The sequence below is a fragment of the Melospiza melodia genome, chromosome 22, assembly GCF_035770615.1.
Source record: "Melospiza melodia melodia isolate bMelMel2 chromosome 22, bMelMel2.pri, whole genome shotgun sequence".
Lineage (NCBI taxonomy): Eukaryota > Metazoa > Chordata > Aves > Passeriformes > Passerellidae > Melospiza > Melospiza melodia.
This window is the reverse complement of record NC_086215.1, coordinates 8,592,520-8,620,323: the sequence shown is the minus strand read 5'-3', so window position 1 is coordinate 8,620,323 and position 27,804 is coordinate 8,592,520. Positions and strand designations below refer to the sequence as shown.

General features: G+C 42.7%; 1 protein-coding gene across 4 annotated transcripts in view; it reads right to left on the bottom strand.

Moving 5' to 3' along the window:
* GPR107 (G protein-coupled receptor 107) overlaps positions 1–27,579 on the bottom strand; it is a 37,874-nt gene extending 10,295 nt beyond the window's left edge. Inside the window, exons 1-17 of one of the 4 annotated variants that reach the window (XM_063174742.1) lie at positions 27,511–27,579; positions 21,831–21,956; positions 21,066–21,116; positions 20,758–20,846; positions 19,935–20,101; positions 18,217–18,251; positions 17,955–18,011; positions 17,056–17,166; positions 15,578–15,711; positions 14,781–14,856; positions 13,740–13,813; positions 13,062–13,179; positions 12,007–12,137; positions 10,243–10,286; positions 3,005–3,054; positions 2,192–2,275; positions 1,262–1,386 (exon numbers count right to left, since the gene is read on the bottom strand). In XM_063174742.1, the coding sequence (XP_063030812.1) occupies positions 1,262–1,386; positions 2,192–2,275; positions 3,005–3,054; positions 10,243–10,286; positions 12,007–12,137; positions 13,062–13,179; positions 13,740–13,813; positions 14,781–14,856; positions 15,578–15,711; positions 17,056–17,166; positions 17,955–18,011; positions 18,217–18,251; positions 19,935–20,101; positions 20,758–20,846; positions 21,066–21,116; positions 21,831–21,899 (1,415 nt within the window). In that variant the 5' untranslated portion in view covers positions 21,900–21,956; positions 27,511–27,579. Of the gene's footprint in view, positions 1–1,261; positions 1,387–2,191; positions 2,276–3,004; positions 3,055–10,242; positions 10,287–12,006; positions 12,138–13,061; positions 13,180–13,739; positions 13,814–14,780; positions 14,857–15,577; positions 15,712–17,055; positions 17,167–17,954; positions 18,012–18,216; positions 18,252–19,694; positions 19,723–19,934; positions 20,102–20,757; positions 20,847–21,065; positions 21,117–21,830; positions 21,957–26,600; positions 26,721–27,510 lie in introns of those variants that run through there. The other 3 variants (XM_063174740.1, XM_063174741.1, XM_063174743.1) reach the window with 3 other exon arrangements.
* Positions 27,580–27,804: the final 225 nt, after the last annotated feature.

The window sequence follows — 27,804 nt, the reverse complement described above, 5'->3', positions numbered from 1 at the left end:
TCCTGCCAGTTCACACAGTGACTTCCTGATGTGAATGCTTTTTTACCAAACAGCTTCCAAACTGAGACCAGTTTCTTACATAAACCATTGAAACACATGTAAGTGATAGTGATTTTAAGGTCACTACCCACTAGTTGGATTCCACTTGCAAAAATGACAGATTTTCTAGACCCAAAGCAAAAATAGCTAAGCATTTAAAAAGATCTTTGTTACTAGCCATATTTCTGAGAAGTTAAACTCCTTACATGACATTTCAGTCTGGATTCTATGATTCAAACCTCTTTGTAGCAGTTTTCAAATAAGATTAATTTCTTTTTCAGCTAACTATGACAGCAAACACATATGGACTTCTTTTGCCTCTGTAATAAAAACAGTGTTGATTTATTTCACCCAGGTAAAGGAGATTTACCAAACTGGAAAAACTCTTAGAAAAAGGCTTCTGAGCCTGTACATGAATTGCAATTATGCATCAAACCTATAACTACCAAAGGATTAGGTTAGCTCTGCTCCTATTAAGGCAGCAGACTCCAGGGTATGTAAAACTGTATCCAACACTCCTGGCAGGCAGAATTTCTTAGGGCATTTTTAATTACACATTCAAAAATGCCACTCAATTTTTTAAGTCCTTAGAAAACCACTGCAATGAAAATGACAGGGACTTAGCCTGAGCCCTGCTGTATAATTTTTCCAGACTAGCTCAGGTCCTGAAGCATTTCTGGTGCCTCATGGTTTCACAGCAGGGAATAAACCAGGGAAGATATTGATAAAAATCCATCTCCTTGGCTCAGTATTGCTTAAAATAAATTTCTGCAAAGCTATATGCTGAACACCAAGGCAGAAAGGACTTTACACCCTGTTTATCTATTTTTATTATATTATTTTTATATATTTATTATTATTTATGTTCTGCAGATTGGTGGTGTTTACTTGGGTTTTTTTAAATATGAAGCATTAATGATGAACTGCAAAACTCATTCATGTTCTATATCTAAATTAAATGAAAAGCTTTCTTACTTCACATTTTCATGGGCACCTTTTTGTCCCATGAAAAGCTTTACCAGCTTTTTCCACACTACTGCAATATCCAGGTCAGAGGCTCCTGTGCACACCACAAATCTCTTTGCACACAACAATATAAACATCTCCTCTTTCAACATGGGCAGATCCTCATCTTTGCCACAGAAGGATTTAGAGAGATTCAAGTAAACTGGTTTAAAATACTATTTTTCTCAAATCAAATGAAGGGGAGAGGGGTTCTTACACAGCTTCCATCTCCAAGTCATCCTCATCATCCTGAGAGAGCTGTAGGTAAGGGTTGTCTGATGCAGGACGGAACTTGTACCCAGTGAGGACAAAGAACACCAGAGTGGCCATTTCATCCAGCAGCTGCAAGGGAAAACAGGAGATTCAGATGGAAGTTCAGTCCTGCAACGCTCTGTGGTCATGAAACATTGCTCCTCATTCATAAGGTTCAAGGTTTAATGGCCAAGAGGCCTGGGCCACAGCAGAAATAAAATAATTCCTGTCTGGTTGTCATTAATCCCAGGCTAAAGGCTGTCAAATCCTTTGTTCTTTCAGTTTTCCCTGTCACTTTAAATAGAGTTACAGTTCTATCCAGGTCTCCAGAGCTTTAAAAGAACTATGGCAAGACTTGGCTTTTTAAATGGTGGGGGAAGGAATCATCCCTACGTTGCTTAGTTTTTTCAACACTTAATGTATTCCAAGGACTCCCTGCACAGTCACTTGGATTATGAGTTAAGAAACCAAGTACTTAGAAGTCCATAGGCAAAAGAAGCCTGAAGATGGAAGAGCAAAAGTCCATTTCCCTGGCTCCCTCAGGCTTCAATTATATAGAGCAAACCTGACTAATTTTTTCTCCTTTGTATGTTCTTGATTAATTTCCTTCAGACATTTTTAAATTGAAAGACTGAAAATCAATAATGCAATTACTTTCAGACATCTCATGTATAATCCAGCAGCCTTGCTGGACAAACATAAAACCAAGAATATATTCTTTCACCTTAAGCACATCAGTGATAAAATCAAGAGAAGGCAGGGTACTGCACTGTGCTTTGACATGTTTTAGTACAACATGAGGAACATTTTATGGAATTTTCTTGTGCAGTTATATTTAAAGAAAAATAGAGAAAAACATCAAGAAATGGATGTATTTTCCTTTGCTGGCAAATACCTGGTACAGCCATTTCCACTGGAATGGAACAGCAATCTTTATGAGAATTGCAATGATCCGTGTGAAGTAAATGTAACACACAATCTGGGAAGGAAAAGGAGAAAGCATGAGAACAATAGCACCATCCTTACAGAACCTTCTTACCCCAGAGAAACAGCTCAAGCAATTCCCAGACAGCTCATTATGTCAGACCAGCATTATTATTCCCCTCAATAAACATGGAAGATACAGGCTGAGGGTTCTACTGCTTGAACATCCACTAACTCAAACTATTGGTAACATACTCAAGTTACAGCAGGAAATTCTTTAAGTATTACAATTTCATAGAATTTCAAGAATCACAACTGTAATTTATTACTCTTGCCACTTAGGAGAGCCTGAAATGAGGCCGCTGGAAATCATTAAGAAGCCTGTGTTCTCCTGGGAAACGTACTCATGGCTCCCACTGACTTAATCAGGAACTGCACACATGCATCTCCAGGCACCATTTGGTCCCAAGTTTAATTTTTAGCAAGTTTACAGTATGTTATTCAAGCCCATCAATTCAACTGGCAGCTCAAGCTGTCTCCAGAGGAAATCAGGAAGCATTACAAATAGCTGGAATTTAAAGAGAGACAGAAGGATATAACCATTAGGAGAAAAAAGGAAGTTGCTTTTAGGATTGTAAGCCAGTTGACCAAGATGCCAAAGCACAGCAGTGCCAAGAGCCTCTACCACATGCACCAGCTGCAGTAGTTTCCAATAAGAATTCCATCAAAAGCTTTGAACAGCTTCCAAGTTCCCCACAGGCATGTGTGCAGGTGTTTCACTTACCATGACATAGTAATGTCTGAAGAGCTTCAGCTTTGCTAGGTTAATGGCAGCTATCAAGAGAACACAAAAGTCCATCAGAAAATTGTGAACATGAGACAATTTCTTTTGATGCCTGTCTGCAGGGTAGGCAAGTGGCCAAAAGCAGGACTCAGGTAATCCCAGGCTAGAAGGATTTTACTGAGGAGTGCCAGCCTGGCATGTCCACATACAGGATAACTCCCAGGCTGGGGTGAATTCACTCTTAAAAAGGGAACTGAGATTGGTTTTGCATTAAATTTTATATGCACACACTCTGCTTTACAGAACCCTCCTCTACCTGTGTACAGCCAACTGCATACTGTCACTCCCTCCTGCCAGAAGGGCCATTCCACCTGACACTGCTCCCTGAAAATTCCTGTCTTTTCTAGAGCCCTCCCTGACCTGCTCCATGCCTATAGCTGAGCTGAACAACTTGCAGGCAATCACAGCTCTGGGAACCACTGCACCTTGCTGAACAGCAGCCCAAGCAGCTGAAAACCTAACCAAGCTCCTCTATCATGGCTCAGGCACAACTCACAAGCTCAGGAAATCATCCTGAGCAGTTCCCCAAATGTGCCAGCCCAGGCCTCAGGGTGAACCTGCATTATTGCACACATCACATCAGCTGGAGAGCACAGAGAGTATGTGAACCAGCTGAGGTCAACAACAGATGGAGCAGCTGTCAGCTCTGCTCTGAGAGTCAGCTTTTAGATGTGCAGCAGGATTACAAACACAGGCCACTGATGCTTTTGTGACAACGTGAGAGGCAAAGAGTCCAAGATCTGTTGACAGCATCCAGAGATGCAGTTCACAGCCAATGAACATGAGCTGCCAGTTAAAAAATACTGCCCCATATTTACTGGTATTCCCTCCAAGCCCTCACAATGTATTTATCAGGTGTGGAAGTGCAATACATGGAGCTGAAGTTCACCTGCACCCCCTCACAGAACTCACCCACTGCAATGATTTATAAAAGGCTGCATATATTTGCATGTAAGGTCTTCCAGGTCCACAAGACAGCAAAATACAGTACTTCAAATGAGAGAGAGGAGAGCTAATAGCTTCCTAAGAAATGCTTCATCTCCTCTGACAAAAACAAAGCAGCCTTTCTTATGCAAAGGGAGTGTCAAATGCACCACTGCAAATAAATTCCTGTAGGTTCCCACTACAAAAACTACAGTGAAGACAGCCAGCATTCTGTTAAAAAACTCCTTTTATAATCTAAAGATCAAGAGTCCCTTTCCAGTTCACCTGTAGTGTTCCTGGGGTACCACTGAATGCTACAGACACCTCAAGCCAGATACAAACCCTCCTCCAGCAGACACACTCTAAGAGCAGCAACCTGACCAACACAAGGCATGAAATGACTGATGATCTGAAGTTAAAAGCTTTTCCTAATAGAGTTGGTGAAAGATGAAAGCATGTAAATATGATAAGTGCACTGAATTGTGAAACAGGAAAGCAATATTGTCCTATTTAAAGAAGAGCTGCATTAAGTGTGACCATGAAGATCTTGTGATTTCCCACACACTGGTTTGCACACAGAAGGATCTATTTTGATCCCAACATGTCCAACTTCAAGAACTGCCACCAGTTGGTGCATTGACAGGCCAGGAGAATCACCAGGCTTTGTAGATGAAGGAACACCAACTCAACAGCTGTGATTCAAACTGCCAGGCTATCAGTGCTTTACAGTCAACACCAGTGAGCTGGGGAGTCATTTCTGCTGGATTCATGCACTGCATAGGAGGAAAGGACAGCAAAGCAAAGATCTGACTGCCAGATGAAGTGTCAGAATTCCACCTCTCCCAGATAGAGATGGAGCACAGCTCAACAGCTATTCATCATGAAAATCAATAGCAAAGAGACATAAATTGGTATATTCACATATCCAGAATGTCTGAGCATGGGAAGGAAGGGCAAGGAGAGGAAAAAAAGACAGCCATCATCAAGGAGAAAGGCTAAGGAGGCACCTGTGGAAGCTGACTTGCTCTCCTGAACTGCAGCAATATTTCTCTCCACTATCAGATACGTAAGTCAGCATTAATGCATGTCTACAAAACTCTGCCAGCTTTTTTTTTTTTTTAAACAACTCAAAGTTACAGGACACACTGTTCTGGAGAAAAATCTAAAATCATCATTGCTTGGCATCAGCAGCTTGTGAATTGCTTCTTCACAGGCTGAATGTGCTCCAAGCAGTATTATTTGAGTCTTGCTATCATGGACACTCCAAGATTTCTGTTCACCTCAGCCTGGCAGCCCAGACAGCAACAGCAGCATTTACAAGGAGCAAGGCTCAGCCAGCAGCTGTCACTTACAACTTGAATCACTTGCAACCCAAACCTGTAAGGCTGTGATAACAGAGCAGCAATCTCAGCATGCAGTAAAGGTTGGGTAAATTTATATTTTGAGTAGGATAACCATTCTGCAAAGGACTGTACTTAACTGCAAAGAATGGAGAAAAAATTTAAAGAGACCTTCCACCAAAGGTTTTAGAAATTAATTAATTTCAAACAGTAATTAGAAAGATAAAAGCCATCTTCCACAGAAGATTTATAGCATCTATACCTTGCTTCACTCAGTTTTCCCTCTCTATCACCATCTACTTTAACAGCTTGTGCCTGCAATAGCCTGATCTGCATCGATCAAAACAGAGCACCCAGTGTTTTGATAAGCAGTCTCTTTTTGAGATTGTCCCCATGCTAATTTCCAATGTTGAGACTGTCTAGAAGACGGAAAAAGAAGCTGGACCATCCACTTGCACACCACACAATAGCCTTTTGATGAACAAATCCAACCTTTTCAGGATATGTATGTAATAACAATCACAGGACTGCAGCTGAGGGTGCAGGGAGCTTGAGCCCAGACAATACAATCCATAAAGAAAAACCATAATGCAGCCTGTGAACATGCTCAAGGTACAGCTGAGAGTATTTCCTCAATGCTTTGCTTGCCCTGCTCACGCTGATGCATTTGAGATGTGATTTGTGCCATTATCAAACTGTAAATGGAAGCTTTCTGCTCTCCCCCAATGATGTAGATGTAACATGTAGATCTAACCCTTGAAAAATCAGCTCTGAGATGACAGCCTGAGCTCTCTGCTTAAAAGCATTGCTGTACTAGAAAGAAGAGGTCAGACAGATACAGCAAGGCTCAGTGTCACACAGAAGGTGGCACAGACTTGTTAATCTTGAATGTCCTGAACCACATCAGCCATTTGGCACAAAACTGCTCCACCAGGGTCAGATGAAAGTCCAAAGCACAGGATAAGCACAGAGCTGCCACATCAACCCTGGACAGCTCTCTGGGGCACCTGGAAGTGGTGCTGAGCCCAGGCAAGCACAGGCTGCTCTGCACCACACAGGACCAGGCTCTTTGTTCACAGCATTTTCATGGCACAGCAGCAAGAAGACACTGAATACTGCAAATGGTTTTTCCTGACATGGGGGCAAGCACAAAAGCATTAATCATCATTTGCCCACTGCACAGAGCACAGGCAATGAATGATGCCTGGGAGCAACAGGCTGCGATGTATTTCCCTAATTCTGCTGCCAACTCTAACTGCAGTGCTCCAGGAAAACAGCAACCCATGATCCAACTGTGCTGTGTCACATCTCTCATCACAAACACACAGGTAAGAGCACAATAAACTGCTTTCCAACCCCATTCCTCCCTCAAACAACACAGGATGTGATCACAAGAGTGTGCTATGAGACCTTTTGGTCCAGTGACCAAAAACTGGGAGTTTCAAACAAAAATGATGTATAAATTATATATATACTCCCTCTCTTCTCGAGATGCCTGTAAACAAGGTGGTGGCAGTTGAGCAGCTTTGCAGGCTGAGCAATTCTAGGTCAGTTTGCAAGGCTGATTTCCTTAAATCTGCAAGACATTTGCAATGCAGATCTACAAATGGACAGAGAGCAAAGGCTCCCACCTGAAGGAAGATATAGTGACAGATCAAAGGTGTAGCTAAGCACTTGCTTAAGTCTGAAGGTGGCGATTTCAAAAGAGGAGGAAAAGAGATTCTAAAAATGGGATGTTTACGCCCACTGCTGTGCAAGATAAGAAGCCTGTGTAGGTCAGATATACTGCTTTAAAGATTACCTTCAAGGGAAAAAAGCAAACAACCAGGCAGCTCAAACTCAGCCATAGCACTGTGCCCTGCCTACTCTTCACTAGCAATCCACAGCATCTGGGTATGTAAGGTCTCCCTGGATAATTATGGCTTTAGACTCATTTCTCCAGCTTTCCCACTTTGTTTTTCTTTTAAAATATCTAATCTAGTTTAAATTACTATTAGCTAGTGACTCCAAATCAGTGCCACTTATAACAAGCTTTTTTATTAATTGTATGTTGCTAAAACAAAGGCCTATGACAAGCCCAGACTAAAGGTCTGGTAAACCCAAATCTGCTTCATTCCTAATCCAGTCACACTCCAGTCATGACTGCCACTTGACCCAGGCCACTGCTACCTAATAAACAGGTGGAGAAGCAGCTGGGAGAGAGCAGGACAAACAGGCAGGAAACACCACCAGGATACTGAGCCATGAAGTCCTGGAGTTGTTAGTCCTAACAGATGCAAGGAAGAAAGAATAATTTTCCTTAGGTCTTTGTCACCAGCAAGGACATCACCAGAAGACTCAGGAAAAACAGGAATTGAAACAGGAAAAAACAGCCAGGAAAAACAGCAATTGAATGTGTAGCATGTAATTCCCCAATTCCTATAAGTTAATGAAGTCTGTGTGAGAGAAGAGGGAGAGCAGCCCTTGACTAGACAATAAATCCCAGCAGGCAGAGGCAGCCCAGCTAGCAGTGTCTGCACACAACCCAGCCAGCTCTAACCATGGGACACTTAAACTGCAGAATGAGAAAATCCAGTAACTTTTACTACTCCAGGAAAAAACTGCCTTTTACTGCAGGGGAAAAAAATGCTTGTAATTTAATAGTAAGCATTGATTCTATTTTATATTCCCATGAGAAGCTGAGACATCAAGCAGCCCCTCTGAAGAACAGGGCCTCCAAAGGAAGCTTACAGAGCATGTGCTTCTAGTGAAGAGAATTCATTGATAAACCTAACATGAATGATTTCACTTTTTTACAGTGCAACCAAATCACTTTTGGTTTTCTCAACCAGCCACACTAGCAGCATGACAGCACTAGATAACATTCTGCTGCTGGCATCACTTTGCCATTCACTTGCTCCCCGTGGGCTCCTTCCAACAGCCCCTAAATAGTCCAACCAGACTGTGCTTCACAAGTGAGTCCCAGCACTGCAGCCACACTCTGCTCTCAGCCTGAGCAATGTTTGCCCTGAAAATCTATTCCTTAGCTATTCTTTTATTATCAGTGTAGCATAACAGAGTTGCTAAGTCCCCCAGCATACACAGTTACTGAACTTGCAGGCTCTGCACAACCAGAGGGCAACACCAGTATGTAAAGGTGGGAACAGCAGAGGTGAGATTCAGGATAAAGAGCATCATCACCCATGGAGAACAACACAAAACACAGGACTAACCCAGACCTTAAGTGTTACTGTGCATAGCACTGACTGGCTGTAAAGACACAGCCAGTTCCTCTCCAATTAATTAATTAAATTTTTTTCCTTGCACATTTTTTACACACCACAGTGCATCCTATAGAACTGCCTGGATTTACTCAGATCTGAATTTCACCTGGTATGAGGGACAGTGGATAGGCCGAGCCTATACACTGAACATCCCTGCTATGGCCACCTCACTTCTCTCCTTCTCAGCATGTCTGAGGTTTATCAAACTCCACAGCACCACCTTGTGATAACAACCATGGTAGGTACAGGGGATCACGTGGGGCCACACAGACCTGAAGGGTTTCTGTCTTAATTACAAGCATTAATTCCTGTGTGCTCACCACCAGGACACAGATCCATGGTCACTCAGCTAAGAACCAGGCCTGACATGTGTGAAGTCCTTGGTTCAGCAGACAGGCTGCTTCAAGGAAATCTGAACTTATCAAAGGTAAGAGCATAAATACTCCAGAACATATGTTCAGTGGGCAAGGTAAAACAAATCCACCAGTAAATCACTGAACCCAAGTGAGTGCGCTGATAAGAAAGCTACCAATAACATTTATATTATTTTGATAACTGACCTTTTTAACATTTCTTTCTATTAGAAATTAGCAATTTTCCACCATTAGGTTTGGGGTAGGTAACTTGTAGGGCTGTTGTTTGGTGGCTTTTTTAACAGCTTGGAACATCAAGAAAGCATGCTAGGGTGATCAAAAGTATTGTTTCAATTTAACAGATGGCAGAAAATGAACTAATCTGTAAGTTCAGTACCCAGCCTTACATTTCACCTACAATCAGTGAAGTGCAGAAGTGTCTGTGAAAGCCAAGGAAAAGGCTGGAAGAGTATCCAGACCTGGCTACAGAATTCCAGAAAGGAGAGCCAAGAGCTGAAGGATGGGACTGAAGTTAAAAGGCTGTTGCCAACAAATGACTTTCTACAGATGAAACTTTGGAGAGTAAACCACAGAATGACAGAAGATGGAAAAGGCTGCCTGCTTCCAAGGAAGCCAGTGCTGTGCTCCACAGCTTGTATCCAAGGACCTAATCCAGAAGAAATAAGCAGATAAGGCAGGAAAAGTACATTCCACTGCAGCCATGTTTGGCCTTTCCATCCATCAGCTCCTTTTCAGTGCTACAATAAACATCACTCCACTTTCCCCAGGCAGCCCTTGGAGCTGCTGCACAAACATGGACAAGTCAGGGACTGGGCTATATTGAATGCCAAGTTATGTTTTGTTTCATAATGAAGTTTATTTCCCTCTATTCTGTCAGGAATACATTTCTGCAGAAATTGAAATAAGTGGGTCTATTTGGGCTAATAGTCAGCAATTCTGGAATTCATTTCTAGTTCTGTTTCTGAACACTCAAGTGAGGAAAAAATGGCAAATCTGTCAAGATGATTTGCTCTAGATGTCATGTCTAGCTTGAGCACTGAGGGCTGTGCAAGGAGCAGAGAATGGGTTATACACTGTAGTTCTGATAATTAATGCAATACAGGAAAAAGATAATTTTCCAAAAGTTATTCCCCTGAGCCCACTGAGGAAAAGCAGAGGGGCACTAATACAGTGTAGATGTACAGCCTTAGCTTGGTTTTTACATCAGCATCAAGTGTTTGAAATTCTGGCATTATAACATGTAGCATAAAAGAGGAGAAAGAATACAGATTACTTGCCTTTCCCATCTGTTGCTGAAGCCTCTTGCAAATGTCTTATTGACCTAAAAATAAAGAATAGATGAATGATAAGTTTTACACTCCCTCTTCACAGCAGTTCTCTAGATCACTGATAAGTTTTGTTAGCTCTTTATGGCTGGAGTATGATCTTAATTAACTGTGCTTAGCACTGCACACCCCTCATGCCCCCAGCTCAGGCAGTCAGCTCAAGTACCTCCATTTCCTTGGGATTAAGAAAGCAGATTGCTAAAACCTACTTCAGCCTACAGAAGGCTTTGTGGGAGGGAGGGAGCAGAGTGAGAAACTGGGGCATTTTCCAGCATAATGCTTTCCACTTGTACAATTAAGCTGAGCTACTCTTCAAAGTACTGCCAAGCAATTTGGCATCTTACTGCTCTTTTAAGGTCTTTTCATTTAAATAGTTGATTACAGCTTACATATCTACATAGGCAACTTATGTAACAGAAACTACCCTGCAGGAATGTAAATTCAGGGGCCAAGTCTTAGTCACCTTGCTCACATGAGTCATCCCACCAGCTGCAGTGACACTATCCAGAGGAAAAAGGAGCAGGGTTTTATGTCAGGGGCTTCACTGCCAGCTTATGTTGGCACCATGGCAATGCAGGAACACTGGTTGCACACCATAAACAGTCACAAGACAGCTCACATTTATTTTTCAGATACAATTCCTTTATGGAAAAAAGTTTTGTACCAACACCTCACTAGGTTAGGCATAGAGATCCCAGAATTAGGTAACAAGAACTGTGACTGCAGGAGTCACCTTTATCACAGGAGATTGAGTCTCTCAGCTTTTATTTACCACTGCCAAATGCTCCTCAACCTCAGAGCTGAAACATTTTGACTGGAGCAAGGGGAAGGACACGTGGGTAGAGCAAATTTCCTGGAAGAGATCTCCCAGCCTTGGCAGAAGGCCACCAGGAGTGTGCAGGGGAAGAGAAGGGCTGAAACCCACCTTCACAAGCAAAGCTGGAGTTTATTTCCATCTACTGAGCCACACCTCTGAAAAACTCAAAAGTTACACTCTAGAGTGATGCCATGCTACCAGACATTTATATAATCTGCATTTCAGAAAATAATAATGGAGATACTGGAGAAAAAGAGGAATATTCTGTGTTTATTAACCAAGGAGCCAGAAGCTCCTTGACATCCTCCTTTAAACCCAGCTGTTTATCCAATTAAGACAAAATGCATTTAGAAGATAAATGTTCTGGCTAACTGGCAAGCAGCAACAATAGTGTTTATCTGAATTATCTGTGTTTTGGTTGAGTTTTATATAACCAACATTATTCCCTGCCAAGTAGAGTGGAAGGAAGGGCGGGGAGATGCTCCCTGTGGGATTATTTCTTATAAACAGTCAAATAAACATTCAGCTTCTGCTTGAAGGCAGCCCTGATCTTAGACAGCCCTTCTGTTTTGAAATTTAGCAGTCAAGTATCTAATCTCAGTCAGTGAAGTCAAATCCCATTTTTTTCAATTTAGAGAGTCAACACTTCTGCAAAATTCCAAGTCTCAAAAGCACCTACAGCCTGCACAGTGTTGGCCACATTTAAACTGTCACCCACCTTCCCTTATCCCCACTCCAACATCCCCAAAAGGAGCATCTTCCACAGCACTAGACTGAAATGTTAAGGCTGATATAAAAGTTGACAGAATGCCTGACTCCACAGGACCACAGAGCTCTTCTGCTTTGGAAGAGCTGTCAATGGTCTTTAGTTCACATGTTTCCCACATCCAGCAACTCACCATACCACTGGGAACAGGATGGCTCCACAGCACAGCAAGTCCACCAAGAAAAGGATTTCTTTCCACAGTCCATACTCAGTTGTCCCCTCCTCTGTTGACTCTATGATAATGTAGGCCACGTTTGCCAGCACCTACACAACAAGGCAAGGTTCTGGTTTAGAAATTGCCCAAGGAGCCACTACAGGTGGGTGCCAATTCAGCAAAAGCCCAGTCAGTACCATCAGTAAGTTTTCTGCAGCTCTACATCTGAAAGTCACATGTTCAGCAGCATCTTCATAAATTTTACAGAAATGAAACTGATGAGAACTTATTCCTGCTGACATTCAGAAATGTTCTTTTGTTATATACTGTGCCTTATCTACTGTGTCAGTTGAGATAAGAAGGAGCAAAATTTACTTTTGATACACAGATATAGGACTGTGTGGCACACACAGCCAATAGTGAAAATACATAATGCTAAATCAAGCCAGTAATTCAGACTGGTCATTGACCATCTTTTGTACTCCCCACCTGAGCTCTGTAAGAGCCTCAATCACTAATTATATACACTTCTGCTAAGGGCTTGCATCTGGAAAGGCAGAAAATCTCTTCTACATAAAACAACAAACAAAAGTGCTGTTCTCCTATGTACTTCAGTTCCTTAAGTAGGAAACCAGCACTGAGTACTCTGAACACTGGCAATGTTTCCCTCAGACCCATCAGACCTACAAGTCTTGTTTTCTCCAATTTTTATTTCATTAAGACATTCAGCAAGCATTTCAGCAGTGACAACTATAATTCATTTCCTCTATTTATTCAGCACTGTTTCCAGCCCAGGTTTTGTCCCACTCCTTACAGCCAGTTTTCATTTGCTGAAACTCTTTGATCACTATTATCTCATGCTCAATATGGGAGAAAAACTGGGAGAAATACAGTAACTTCTGGACTAGGAAATAGCCAATAGGCTCATACAAGCAAGAACTACATGGTGCTGTGTGAAGCTTTCACAGCCTTCTCCAGTTTGCACAAGCAGCTGTCCCACAAGACAGGAAGTATGAGCACAGCTCAGTCCTCACCTGAAGTGGGATGACAATCATGAAAATTTTTTTGTCTTTATCTGACAGGATGTGTTTAATGAAAGCCCAGCCTGTGCCAATGAGGGCAATAGTGATGAACAGAAGAGCTCCCTTCAGTCTGGAAGAGAAACAGACACTGCAGTGAGAGACTATTTTATTTTATCACACTTCCTCTTCTGCCCAGGTTTCTCCCACTGCCAATAAAGCCACAAACCCAAACAAATGCTTCCCTATCCATAATTTTGGCAAGCACTTATCCATGCCACAATCTGGAAGCAGATGTACTTGCTACAACTCTGTATCACAGAGCAATATTAGACTTCATTCACAATATATGCAATCTTTTCCTGGGGGAGTCATCCATTCACCATTGTGAGCAGCAGCAAATACTGACAGCTGTATCCACTTACCATTCACACCAGGAGCAAATGAGATACTTGAATATTAGTGTGAACAAAGAAAAGTAAAGCATTTGTTATCCTTTTACTCCTCCACCCACAGAGGTGCCAATTCTCTGCAGCTGCCCTCTGTAAGTGGAGCTTTCCCCTTCACACAGGGCTGATTGCTGAGCCTTTGGTACTGTGGTCTGCATGAGAACAAAGATTTCCCACTCTCTACAGGAGGGAGAAGCCCCAGTAGCAATTTGAATCTATCACATCAATCTTCTGACATACTTACAGGTGAGTGATGTAATAAACAACAGCCCAGCCCTCGATGGGGAATCCCTGAGAAGAGATGTAGTGATAGTCGATCTGGAAACAGAAAACACAGCACTGTACAAGCTGCTTTTGACACCCCACTCTCTAAAAACAGGTCTGCTCCACATCCACTGCCACTTTCACTTTCCAGTCAGCGTGTACAGACCCAGCTCTGTCACACTCAGAGAGCACTTCCTCCCAACACATTCTACTTTTGTTTAGCAACAATGAGATCATTTCCATTTGCTCTATTTCCCAAGTGCCAGTGGATGTATCTTGTACAATCTACATCCTTCCCACACAACTCCCCTGCTTAACTAGAGTGAAACAACTGCAGTTGAAACCTATTTTTTCATTCTTTTTTTTTCAGGTTCAGTTGCTTTAGGTGACTAAAGGCTTGCTAGTTTCATTTTCACTGGAAGCCAGATTCACTTCATTAGACTCCAAAAATATTTGTAGCAGGTATAACACCGTGGGCATGAACATGGCTGGCACAAACACTGAAGGATTAAATGCTTGCCATTACTTTGTTCATGAGATATATTTCCAGTAGAAAGTCAATACAATTCAACAGAGACATTATCTATGGAAAGTCTTAGAGCTGATAAGGCGAGGTCTGTTCTCATACACCATAATACTTCCTTGCCTTTGAATTTTACAAACAGGGTTTTCATTTATTAATATTTACTGCAAGCCCTGGAGCTGAAGCAGCAGCACAGCCCAAGCTCTCAGGCCCACTGCAGACGGCCAAAACATTAAAATTTGTGAAATTCACTCAAACCCCCAACCCTTGCTGCTTCAACACTTCAGGCCACGATCTCAATTGCATTTAAAGTTATAATTTGCTGATAAAAACAACACTTCCACTAAAGAGCTGCAGTTCAGTTGTAATGCTTCAGTATTAAGACCAGTTGTTCCTCCCACTGTGCTCTCTCCAAAGCAGATTTCCCTAACAGCATGTCCTGGATTCCATGTTTCTCCTTCCTAGCTGAACAAATTCAGGCAGAGATGCTGCACGCACCGCGTGGAAGACCAAGGACAATGATTTGGTGAAAGGAAGGGCTGCCATGAGCCAGTGGATCTTAAAGACATCATTTCTAGGAAGGAAAAAAAAAAGAAGGAAGAGCATTACTTAAGAGCCAGCAGTAAACATTTCATATTTTTTTAAAACCTGTAAGTGTCAAGCAGTTGCTTCCAGGCTGAGCTGACCATCAGTGTAAAAAAATTCCCCTTAATGTTGCAGTCCAAGTTTCTGCCACATCCTGAGCAATATTTCAACCTCATGTTCTAAACTCCTGATTTTTACTGCTTGGGATAACTGAAATTATTAACTAATAAGAATATACCACATATATGAATATAATATCCCACATATATATAAATACATATCTCTTAACTGTTAGAAAATTTGCTAAACATAATTCAAACCACAATCAAGACATTTATGGCTCTCTACTGCCATAATTTACCATTTCCCAAATGAAGTAAAGTGATGAAATTTTTCTCACTATTTATTTCCAAAGTCTTCTCCTTTTAACATCAGCTACAGCAATTTCCTGTCTATTTTTGCCACAATATGTACACTACCTGAAGAACTTTCAACATAAGATTTGGGAATTTTAGAATGACAGTCTGCAACAACAATACTGACTGAAACAGTTTTCAAATATAAACTATTTGTATTAAGCATACAAACCTGAGCCAGATTTGGAGTTTGAGGTGATCAAATCTGACTGTGAATTGGGCATTACAAGAAGAGGAATGAAAAATAAAAACCACACAAGGCTGGCCCCTACTTGTCACAGACCCTGAACCTACCTGCGTTTCCGAAGTATGTGGATCCATACAGTCCCAGACAGGAAAAAGAAGAGAGCCATGGAAATGTAAAGTTTTGGCAGTGGGATTTCACCTGCTGAGAGGTAGCTTTCAGGATTCTTTTCCGTAACATCTATCTGAATATTAAAGTTGTGTTACATGTGCAGTTGGAAAAAATATTTTGTTAAAGCATTGAGTTAACAAGTACATTCTGCAATCAAATTCACTCATTTAACATGAGCTTTTCTGAAGGGCTTTCTTATGAGTCTCAGAGAAAAAAAACCAAAATCTATTCTTCATCATTAAGAATCTCAAAACATTTTGCAAAACTATTCCCACCAGAATAATCTCCTTGGAAAATAATGCTTTGGTTATGAAACATAATTCAGAAAGGTAATTTTACCAAAGAATAAGTTGTTCTCTCTAGCAAACGTCACAAATTGTCCACCTTTGACTCAGAAACAATATCTACAATGGGCTGCCACCCTATTTTCCTGTGACTGAGAAAACAGAAGTACTATTTAGCATTCTATTTATACCCCTGAGTGGCTTAGTCATATGTGCTAGGACTTCAATAAAATCATGCATTGAGTCTGGTCTGAAGCACTGAAGCTCTCCTGCATCTCTAAGTACACCCCAGCAGACCAATCATCCACATTTTGTTCTCTTTCCAATTTCCTCAGTGGGTCAAAGTGACCCACGCAGCAATTTATGAAAGCTGGTCTTCTAAACCTGTAACTTCTGAAGCAGCTCTGAAGTAGTCTGAGTCAAATTAGGGCTGCTAAGTTTTATCACGTCCATGTTCCCTTGCAATAGCATTAACACAAACACATAAAAAGCAGTTCAGGGATTGATGTGGCTGAGGTACCTCAGTCAGTGAGAGGATTCATATCAGACCAGCTCATTACACACCAGCATGAGCACAGGAAAGGGAAAAAAGAGAAAGCTCTGATAGCAACCAAAACCACATAGGAACAAACCCCTGTACATCAAAAGAGATGAGGCATTTGCTAGAACATATTGCCTTTAGGATGTGTATCTAACACCATAAAAACACATCTTTAATTAGGCCAGAAAAAGCAAAAACACTGAATTCAAATACCAACAATTTACATTGCAGCAACAGCCTTAATATCTGCAATCATGTAAAGAGAAAAGTGACTTCTGAGTGCAGCAAAACACAAGCAGCTGATGCAGCTCCCATCTCATTACAGCATCAGGTCACAACTCTGTAGACTGAACCCAGCCCACATTCAGCCTTCAGACTTTCAGGCATTTCTGCAAAAACAGTATTTTAATTATTTTTACAGTAGTCACTTCTTTCAGAAATGCCACTGCAGAGACTGGCACACAATTCTGAATCACTTCCCACCCCATATGTGCACTCATGTGCAGCGTGTGCTTGGTTACAAGCTGGAGCTGGAAGCTGGATGTTGTAGTCTAAGCTAACAAGTTAATTATCCTTCAGAAGCCATACTCACATCAAGACTAAACAGCTGCTGATCATTAGCTGGCCCTTTCTCACGAACACACTTATGGAAATACAGGCTGTAGAGACCTTCTTGTTTGTCCGAGCTGATGTTAAAATAGAACTGAAAATAAGGAATAGAGAAGTCAGCATTCTTCCCATTCACAACAGGGTTGCCCTGGTAGGAAGTCATCTCTACTGAAGCATGAAAGAAGTCAGTCATTTGAGGTCAGCTGGTTCCCTTGAGCATACAGACTGTTCTGAGGATAGCAGCACACCTGGAAGTTTCAACAGAACTCCAGATGCAAAATCATTGCACCTGTCTAGGACTATGCACTCTGGTAATCCAAGCCTGTTAAAGTGTCAGTGCTTAACTCAGTTCAGCACAGAGAAAAGATACCCACAAATATAATATATTTGACATGGCAAAGCATAAATTTTTTATTATACCCACCCTGCAGCTTTTCTGTTCCTCCCCCAACTATGCAAATTGTGATAGCTCTGGAAATGAGATCTGTGTCAGATAACAGAATTTCAAATGTGTTTGTAGTAACCAACCATCACAAGTGAACCAGGGTGCTCAAACAAAGCATTAATCTGGCTTCATACCAGGATCTTCCCTTGAGTCATCAGTCAGGTCACAGCTATTTGTTATCAGCAATCTGCACTACTATCACAGTAAACTTTCATATGCTGAGCCTCATAGACTATGATATTTAGAACAGCATCACAACAAAGCCAATTTAAAAGCAGCTCCCACAACTTATAAAGAAAGATTTCCATCACTGATGCTTAGCTCAGTAAATTTTCAGGCAAACTCCTGCTATCAGAGAGACATCTATATCCCAGACTTTCACTTTTCCAAAGCAGGACAGTGAAGGAACTGAGTTTAGACACTGGCAGACACCCTACCTGAAATGAAAAAATTCCTTGGACATGGCGTACAGGATGTTGTTGTTCTATCATGTCCTGGGAAAAGGGAAAGAGACCTTTAGATTTTCTTAAGCAGGTAACTAAAACATTTGGCTACATCAAGCAGACAATAAAATTTGCATTCTGTATATTTACAGTGGAGGCTGAGAGCAATAGCAAATACTCTCCACCTTTCTGCTATGATTCTACTGCAATATTCCCCCAGGGTCTTTGTGAAAGAGAACTCCAGATAGTTTCTTACCTTGGAGGATGTTGTACTTTGTTTGGACTCCTTATCTGGAGATAAAAGTATTAATGGTACATTTAGTGTTTGCATTTAGACACCCTCAGAAACCACCACGTTGTCAATACCTCGCTCACACCTTCCCACACTTGTCTGCGTGGCAGTTTCCCAGCTAATTAATCATTGACAGAAATGCTGCCCCAGTCTCTCCTTACTCTCAGAGGACTCTTCCCACAGCCAGCATTCATTCTGAATGCATCCTCACATGCCAGGATATGATTCCCTATTCTTACACCTCCTACAAAAATCTACCCCAGAAATCTTTCCAACCTCTCTGGTGAGAGTGACCAGAGGCAGGTGACCTAAAGCCACAAGCCACAGCTCTGACTTTTTATGTTATGACTGAGTACTGTTAACCTCACTGACAAATCTCAATTTGAGCATTAATACATGGCCTGACAAACATATGGAAATCCTAATTTCCATATGAGGAAGGAATAAATTCACAGCTTTCCACTAAGCTCCCAGTAAAAACACAAACAAAAAACCCACAAAAGCATAGGTGACCTGCTGGGTCAGCATTTCCCCTGAACTTGAGGTGACAGGAGCCTTCAGTAGAGCAGCATGTCAAGTTCACAGTTTGACTCTACTCCTACAAGAAGCTTTTCAAACATTAGGTCATCCCTTCCTACCAGGAAGCAAAAGTTCAAGACTTGAGCTTTGCTTTTGGCTCCCACACCTCAGTGCACTGTCCACACTTTTTACACCAGAGAAAGCAAAACTTTAGCTGTCAGATCCATTCTCTCAGTGCCATCCACCCTTGGTTCCTGACTTGTTACAACAGCTGTCCAAGCTTTTGAATGGTATCAAAGCTGGGGAATGTGAGGCCAAGACAGACTCAGACTACTCCAGATCAGACTGCTCAGCAGTCTAAACTCTGCCAGGAAGGGATAACATGAGCTAATCCCATTAGAGCTGAGATTATAAAATTATTTTGTCTGCTGGTCTGGAAGCCAGACAAAGGCTTGTGCCTCCTAGAAAGATTATTGGGACAATTACTCCTCCCTCCCCATAGTTTCTAAGTGATAGGAGTTCAACTCTTTAGACAGACACAGACTCATAGAAATGTTGGCTGGAAAGGACTCCTGAAGACAAATCCAGCTTTTGACTTGTGTCAGCTGCATCATGTTGGCCCTGGTTTTCCTTTGTCAAGCATTTAAAACCACAAAATATGGAGATTGGATTGCACAAATGATCTGCTACAATATTCGAATAACTATTTAGGAAAGAAATCTTATTTATTTTACTTATTTTCTGTCTTAACATCCCATCTGAGACATCCAAGACTTAATAAAGAGAAACAGACATCATGTGCCACTACTAAAAATTGCTTGAAATTGTCCTCCTAACCTTTTTCAACTTTGGTTGGTGGCCATAGAATTCCCCCTTTAGCCTTCTTTTTGCCAGACAAAAGCCAAGCAAGTTGTGAACCCCACCTCAGAGGCACTGAAGGTCTCCAACACTCATTGTCTCTGATGGATCAACAGGAGTGGTGAACACAAATCACTGAGCAGGAGACTCCAGCCCCACAGGCAGCTCTGTGCACAGGTTACACAGGATGTACATTAAGTTCTTGCCCCAGGGGACCCCAGAATGTGACCACAACTCAGTGCTGGATGCACAGCAATGAGGAATCAGCAGTGAGAGCATGCACAGGTCAGGTTTAGATGGCTTACCTTCATTACCTGTATTTTCACTGGTCTTTTGAGGACTTGTATCAGAATCACTGCTCAGTTCAGAAGTTTTTAGCAGCTTGGTATTTAAGGCAGTACCATTTTCCTCAGATACAAATACAATTTTAGGTAACAAAGAAGCAGCTTTTGAAGAGAACTGTACTTTCACACTAAAGAAACAAAGAGATTTTATTACAAAATTAAAGTAAACCAATGTTTTTAAAGAGGTTGTCACAGCCATATACCCAATAAAGGAAAATCAACTTGTCTTAACTTGCTTTGTACCACAAAGAACAGGCAAGAACCAGATCATGACTCACAGCAGAACTGATCAGTGTGGGAAAAGTCACACTCTACCTCTACATGAAATACAAGAGCAGATGAAGAAAATTAAGTTTCTTCAGCTTTGGTAAGCAGAGTCTCACTAGAAATTATGTTACCACACATGAGCTCTTGCAAAGGGAAGCAATACAGACTTGAAGGTACTTCCATAATAAAAGATAATTCAAGACAAACAAAATTTCACATTGAGTGCAAAAGTGACTCAAGAAATCAAAGCTCATTAAGCTCATTCAGGACAATTAAGGTAGGTTGTTTTTGCCTGCTGTCCTTTTACCCCTCCAATATACAGGAAGAATTCTTGGACCATTTTATACTGCAGATGTTTTACTCTTACACTCACCTCCTCTCAACTGTCATGTAACCCCTTAAAAAAAAACAACCTACATGCACAGATGCTTTCCAAGCCCCTAAAAAAAATCTCAAGTGTGACATTATCCTCAACTGAAGAAGTAACTTTAAAATGTCTTTTACATTCTTTACTCACACTTCATGTTGGATGTCCAGAAGTAAAATTACAACAGAGACATCTGGCTCTGGAGTCTTGTTCAAGATACAATAATCCACTTCTTCATCCTGGTAAGATGAACACAACACCTCTGAAGTGCCCTCTGGACATGTTGTCCTCCAGGTAGAGATTATCATTCCTAGTCCAGCAAGTTGTAAATCCATCCTGCCCATGTCTAAAGTCCGCCCTCCCCAATTCTTTTTTTAATTTTTATTTCTTCCAGCCATCCCTAGAGTCTAGTAGACTATGAGATCTTAGAAAAGCAAGCTCACTTCCCTTCCTCTTACCAGGTAAGTGGAGAAACCATCATTCCTTGTTCGGTCCAAGCTGAACCCCACCTAGGAGACAAGTGAGAAGAATCTGTCAAATGGAAGCCAAACCACTACTGAAAGAGTCATAAATATTGCTTTCTAAACAAGTTAATCTACATTTAAGGTGGAATTCAAGTATTTTCTCAGCACCAATACATTCAAATGTAACAAACTCATCCATATCCACCAAGAAAAAATAAACCATGATTCAAACCCAAACTAAATCTGGAGAATCTTCTGTCTCTGAACATTTTAACTTACTTCAGTATTATTCCCCACATTTTTGCTTGACAAAAAGATTTAATACTTTTATAATGAAGAAGTGAAACTGTGCAGCAGATGAAGAACTCAGGTATGTCATCCAATCTCTTTTAAAACCCCTAATATAATGTGCTGTATAACATGTAATATTAGAGTTCTGTTAAAAATAAGACTGTCACTGTTCTGGAACCTACTGAAACAAGCTGAATTTCAAAGCAACATGATACAGTGTGAAAAAACTCATCAGAAGACTGTTAGGAAATTGATGTTCAATGTAAGTTATGGATGTGTGCATTGAGTTCAGCAGACATCCAACAAGTTAAAGGTTCATCCTTCCAGCAGAAAGGAGAGTGCTCAGGGATAAATCTCAACACACAGATCCTCATCGTTGGCTCATGCTGGGAAGCAAAGCCAACAGCACCAAGAGTTTGGATTTGACAGCTCAGACAAGTGGAAGGCAATTTCACAGGAGGAACTCACTAATAAACTGTCCTTCTCATCAGGGCCTGGTTCTGGATTCAGGGAAAGGTTGCTGACATTCACACTCATGAAACCATCCTTGAAGAAACCAAAGGTATTCAGGTGCACTTTCTGCCTCACATCATCCTGTTAGAAAGGAAAGCAAGTTTACAAACACATGCAGAGTCATCTGCTGCAGCAAAGGGGAAGCAGGGGGAGTGATTGACACTTGAATATTCATGCAAAATATCTAATTATGTAAACAGCACATTTCTTTAAGATACCTTCAGATGTAATCAACTATTTCACTGGAATGGACCAACTTTTAAAATAACCTGAACAGCAAGAACTTTTAACAGACATATTTCTGCTTACTGACTTGCTATGCTACTAGGAAATATTCAAGTAAAATTCTGGCATCACTGATTAAACAGCATACAGCAAAATCCCCCAGTGTGACTGCAGACACATCAAGTCAGCTGTTGTTTAAATTGTGGCTGCTGTCATTGCCACAGACTGAAGAGGAAATAGACTTTGGGGATCTTGCCTAACCAAGAGCTGGGGTTTGGCCAAGTGTTTAGCAAGTGCATTGTCACCACCTCAGATCATCTGTGTTGGGCAGGGTCAGTGTTTGGACAGGCAAACATTAATACACTGGAAAACTATGTGTGAAAATTAAGTTTTATATATAGTCCCACACCTCCAAATTATTTTTGGCATAAAATAAATAAAAAATAAAAAGAGAATAAATACCAAACCCAGAATATTTGGGTTGGTTTCTCTAGCAGGAAAAATTGAATCCCTTCCTCTGCTCCCAGTTTAGCTGCAGAATAATTTCCTCCCTCTCAGTCTGACAAGGAAACCATAGCAATTGATCTCTTCTCATGCCCTGCTCAGCTTATAAAGCTTCAAGTACAGTGAGCTTTAATTTTGTTTTTTACATAAGGAGGCCACGAAGGACCTCAGATGAAAAGCAGCTGACGTCACACACAGCTGCCACATCAGATGACAAAAGGTCACATCCAACGTCTGCAGCTGGTCCCTCAAACCTACTGGGTCATTAAGTGGAAGAAAAGCAGAAACAAGGCAACAGAAATAAAAAAAAAAATTAAAATGGAATCTAAAACATTTGAAAACAAAAATTTAAAATGGAATCTAAAACACTTGACAAGTTGGCAATAAAAAACAATTTAAATATGTTTCTTCCTCCTGCTTCTTCTAGGAAAAGATAATCAGATTGCAGAATTGTGTAAAAAGAGAAGTCAGCTGCTGAAGGCACACTGTTCTGGAGACAGGCCTGGAAGCCTGAGCTCTGAACTGTACAAGTACAAGAAGTTCTTTCTCTCTCTGTCCCAGTATTGATTTTGACGCCTCTGCACAAAACGTTCCTGCCTGGTAAACATCCCTCAGTGGAACAGCAGGACACATCCTGCCACAGCTAACCTGGAATCCAGCTCTAATAAGATCACCCTAATAGAATCAAGTTCACCTGGCAAATAACCAGATGGTTCCCTTGATGCTCAGAAGAGGAAAGCAAAGTTAAGTGCCCCAGGGCTTGCAGCAGATTTTGTGTTTAACAGAGTTTGGAGCTCTGCTGTCTGAGGGTTCTGGGCCATGGAAGGTGCTGGAAACAGGAGCCCCCCCTGGTTCCTCTAACACTGCGCTCCATGAACCTCCCAGCCAGGACAGAAAATTCAGCCTGGCTCTTCACAGGGCACATCAGATGTATTTAACCCCAAATGGACAGAGGAGAATTTGGGTGACTCTGAGGGGGACACGGTTTTGTACCTTGAAATGTGCCCAGAGGCAGCTGCTCAACCCAGAGCACTTGTGAGAGCTCCTCAGCTCAGCTGAAGAGATTTACTCTGTAATTTACTGACATGCTCCCCACCACCAGCAGACCATTAATATACAACACACAGCACTTTCCTCCCTGGCTTTATCTCAGCTTTGAGTGCTTAGAGTTTACAGATTTAGTTCACAAATCCTTCAGCTTTACATGATCCCACACACACACTCTGTCACCAGTTGCCACCAAGCAACAGCAAGAGCATCAATTGCTCCACATATTGACAGCCTCAAGACTTTGGCTCACTAATGGGGTTGGAAGAACCCAGCTTTTATTTATAATAACTCAACTACTCACTTTAGAAATATTTAAGTTTACAACAAAGGTGTGAAGCCATACAAGTGAATACTTCAGCATCCAAGTTGTTAATACACACATTAATTTAATTGACATAGGATGCATTTAAAATGAGAAGAGATGATCTGGGACTCATCACTAACAGCTTACAGTCAAACCAATACCCAAAGTTCTCAAGCTTGTTTCCATAAAAATCTCCCCAGTTCTTTCACTCCTGTAGGATAAAAAGTAATGCTGCAATATCTGAATAAGGTTACAGGGAAGTGGAATCCACGATTCTGTAGCTCAGAATGTGCAGAAAAATATTTTCCACCATTTTACCCTAAACCTAATTGAGATTACATTGTCAGTGCAGTGAAAGTTCCACCAGAGACTGGTGAGCCTTACCTGGAAAGAATCTTATTATTGCTGTGAGACTAACAGGAAGGCTTGTAATTTGTGTAAGACTGAGTGAATTATTGTGAAAGGTATTTTCAGCCTGAGCTATTGAAGTCTGAAACTTATCAACATTGAAAGGCCACAGGTATTTACAAGCAACCATTGAAAACCAGCATGTTCTCTATAATTCCATGTCTGAAAAAAGCTTTGCTTTTGGTCAAGAGAAACATTTCAACTGCAGCTACTTATGGAATCTTCTGAAAATTGTTTCTGTTGGTCTTCTATAACTTCCAATTTTTGTAGGGTTTTTTTTTTTGGGGGGGGGGGTTTGTTTTTTTGGTTTTTTTTTTAGGAGGCAGGTTTTGTTACTTGAGGTGTTTTGGGTTTTTTAACATATCTCATTAAACTAATGAAGCTGATAACAATTGCTGCTAAGGAGCTTCTCCGGCAAGGTCAGTCTAACAGCAAAATTCAAGCAAATAATTTCTCTACTGCAAAAAAAAACCCCTATTTTGTACGCTTTTATAAAGATAAAATGTTATTTTTAGAACTGGAAACTGCTCAGATTGTGGCTTGTTTTCTGACAACAAGAAAGCTTCACATAGGCACAGTAATTACAAAGATCCAAGAATGAAGCTATTCTGAATTAAGGAATAACAGCTTGTTTGAGGAAATTTAATATCAAACACTCCCACAGAACTGTGGCCTTTAGCTTGGCTCAGTGTCAATGCACACTTGCAAGCAAAGCAGGAGCCACTGGCAAGAACAGCAGACAGGAGATTTCATTGTGAAAGGACTCAGTTTTTGGAGCTGGTGTTTACACAGAGGCTGTAAAGCAGGGGATGAAGGAGGAAGGGAGAGACTGCCCTGACAATAAAGCTCAACTGCTCTGACAATGAAGCTGTTTGTAAAGCAGGTGGGCAGGGGCATTAACTCACTGCTGCTTCTCACAGCAAGTTTGTGCTGCAACTTGCACAAAACACCTGCAAAACCAAACCCATTCCCCACTCTGAGAGGAAAAAAACCCAACAGGATTCAGTAATTGATCCAGGCAGTCCCCAACAGGGACTAAAGGCCATGAGAACATTTGCTTGAGGCAAGTTGGGAAGTTTTCTACTAAAAGTTAGAGAATCCTCCCAGGAGAAATCCTTCAGTGCTCAACTGTTTGTCACAAATCCCTCAAAACAATAACAAAACCAGCACAAGCCTCCTCACTGACTGCTGCAGGAGCAAGTTTACTTCTCCTGCAGTACAACAATGTTCATGTAGCTGCACCTTAAACAACTACACAGTCTGGAGAATTCCCCACAAGTAAGACATGAACACCTCCAACAATCACTGTATCCCAAAGGCTGCAAAGTCCTGGATTCTCCCTGAACTCCAAAAGCAAAGCAGGACCCATCATTTACCACTTTATGATCCCTTCCAATGTTTCTACTGGCAGAATACTGCATGCTGTTGACAACCAAAACAAAATTGAAATGCTGAAGATTGAGAGAGCTTTCCATGAGCTCTACAGAAGCGTTAAGGGGCATCACCCCAGTGCAGAACCCATCTGTCCCACAGCCCCTGTGTCCCACAGCTGTGCAGGGGCTCAGGCACAGCACAGCAGGCAGAGCACACCTTCACCCGGACCTCCAGCATTCCTCATCAACCCTGAACAACCAATTCTTCTCAAACACAGTCACAGCCGAACACATCACCCTTCACGGCACTCCCCGCAGCCCATGGAAACAAAACACAAAGCTGCCAACACCAATTTCCTCTGCCTCTACCAATGGCTTGCTCAGGGCACAGCAGCTGCAGCCAAACACCCTTCGCAGCGACCAAGGCACTGCAGGAAAGGAAACTCAACCAAAATCCACCTTCAGAAAGCTCTCCCTCAGCCCACGTTCGGCTCTCTCTTATCACACGGGTTTTAACAAAAGGGGAAGCAGCTGCACCCTCACACTGCTGCGGCTCGGGCCCCTCACGCTTTACCCGCGACCCAAACAGGCGGCCAGAAACAGCGGGACGGGACTTGGGGGACGCGGGAGGAAAACGGCAAAAGCAGAGCACGGCGGGGCCCGGGCAGGCTGAGGCGCAGGGGGAGAGCTCAGAGAGAAGCGAAGAGAAAGAAGGTTCGGGGCACGCAGCAGAACGGAGAGAGAGACGTGGGGAGAGCAATCCCGGCCTGCGGGAGATGCGCGGGGCCGGGCCGGCCTCACCGCTCCCCTCAGGGCACCCGGGGGCCGAGCCAGCGGGGCCGGGGGCGGCGCAGACCTTACTTTGAGGGTGAGGTGGTGGACGCGGGCGCGGGCCGGGCCCGCGCGGAGCAGCAGCAGCAGCAGCAGCCCCAGCACGGCCCCAGCGCCGCGGGCCGCCATCTTTGTTCCAGCGTCAGCGTCCCCCGCGCGCCACTTCCGGGTCAGGCGAGTCACGTGTCGGGCGGGGCGCGTCACGTGACCGCGGTGGGCGGGGCCGGCTCCTGTCAGGGAGTCATGGAGGGGTTGGGGCTGGGGGGCGCTCAGGGCTCGGGCAGTGCCACCCTGTGCCCGGGCAGGGACACCTCCCGCTGCTCCAGGGGGCCCCAAAAACCCCCCAAACCCGGCCCGGAACGCTTCCCGGGGAGCAGCCTCGCCTTCCCTGAGCGATCTGAGCTAAAGCCTCACCGCCCTCCCAGGGAGGAATTTCCTCCCGATATTCAGCCTGAATTTTCCCTCTTTTCGGTTTGAAGCCATTTTTTCCCTTGCCTTGTCACTATAATTCCTACCGAAGAGTCCCTCTCCGGCTTCTGTAGCCCCTTCAAATCCTGTCAGGCGCTGTGAGATCTCCCCACAGCCTTCCCCAGGCTGAGCACCCCCATCTCCCTCAGCCTTTCCCCGTGGGGACGGCGCTTCCCGCCCTTTTCTCTCCCCCTGAGGCTCTGCCGGGTTTTCCCTGCTCACAGGCTGCTCCCCACGGTGCCCCCCAGGCCGGATCAGCCCCTCAACGAGGGCCATGGCAGCCCCCATGGTCCCTCCCCAGCCCTGGCACCCCCTTAGCACAGGGGTCCCCCCTGGGTGTGGGGTCCCCCCATGGCCGTGGGGCTCAGAGGGGCACGGTGGCCAAAAAGAACCCCCTGAGCCTCCCTCAGATCAGCCTCTGTGGGGTGACAGCAAAATAAAAAACCCCAAAAAAGAGTGAAGCTCTCCCTACCTCAGCCCTGCAGCATCGTCCACAGGGAGCTGTGGGATGGTTGTTTACAGGGAGGGGTGAAGTGCTTGTTTCCAGCTCAGCCGTGGATCTACCAGCAAGTTCCAGCTTCTTCCTGGGAGCTATGGCAACAGCAGACGTCTGAACATCAGGTAGTCCAAACAACAGGAAAATTGCTTTTCTATTTAAAGCCAGGGTTAAAGTATTGATTTTGAATATAGCCAGAAAAATATGTGACAAACAAAGGGATTTTTTGCTGCTTTACAGGATTAGTTTTGCACCTATTTCAAATATTTT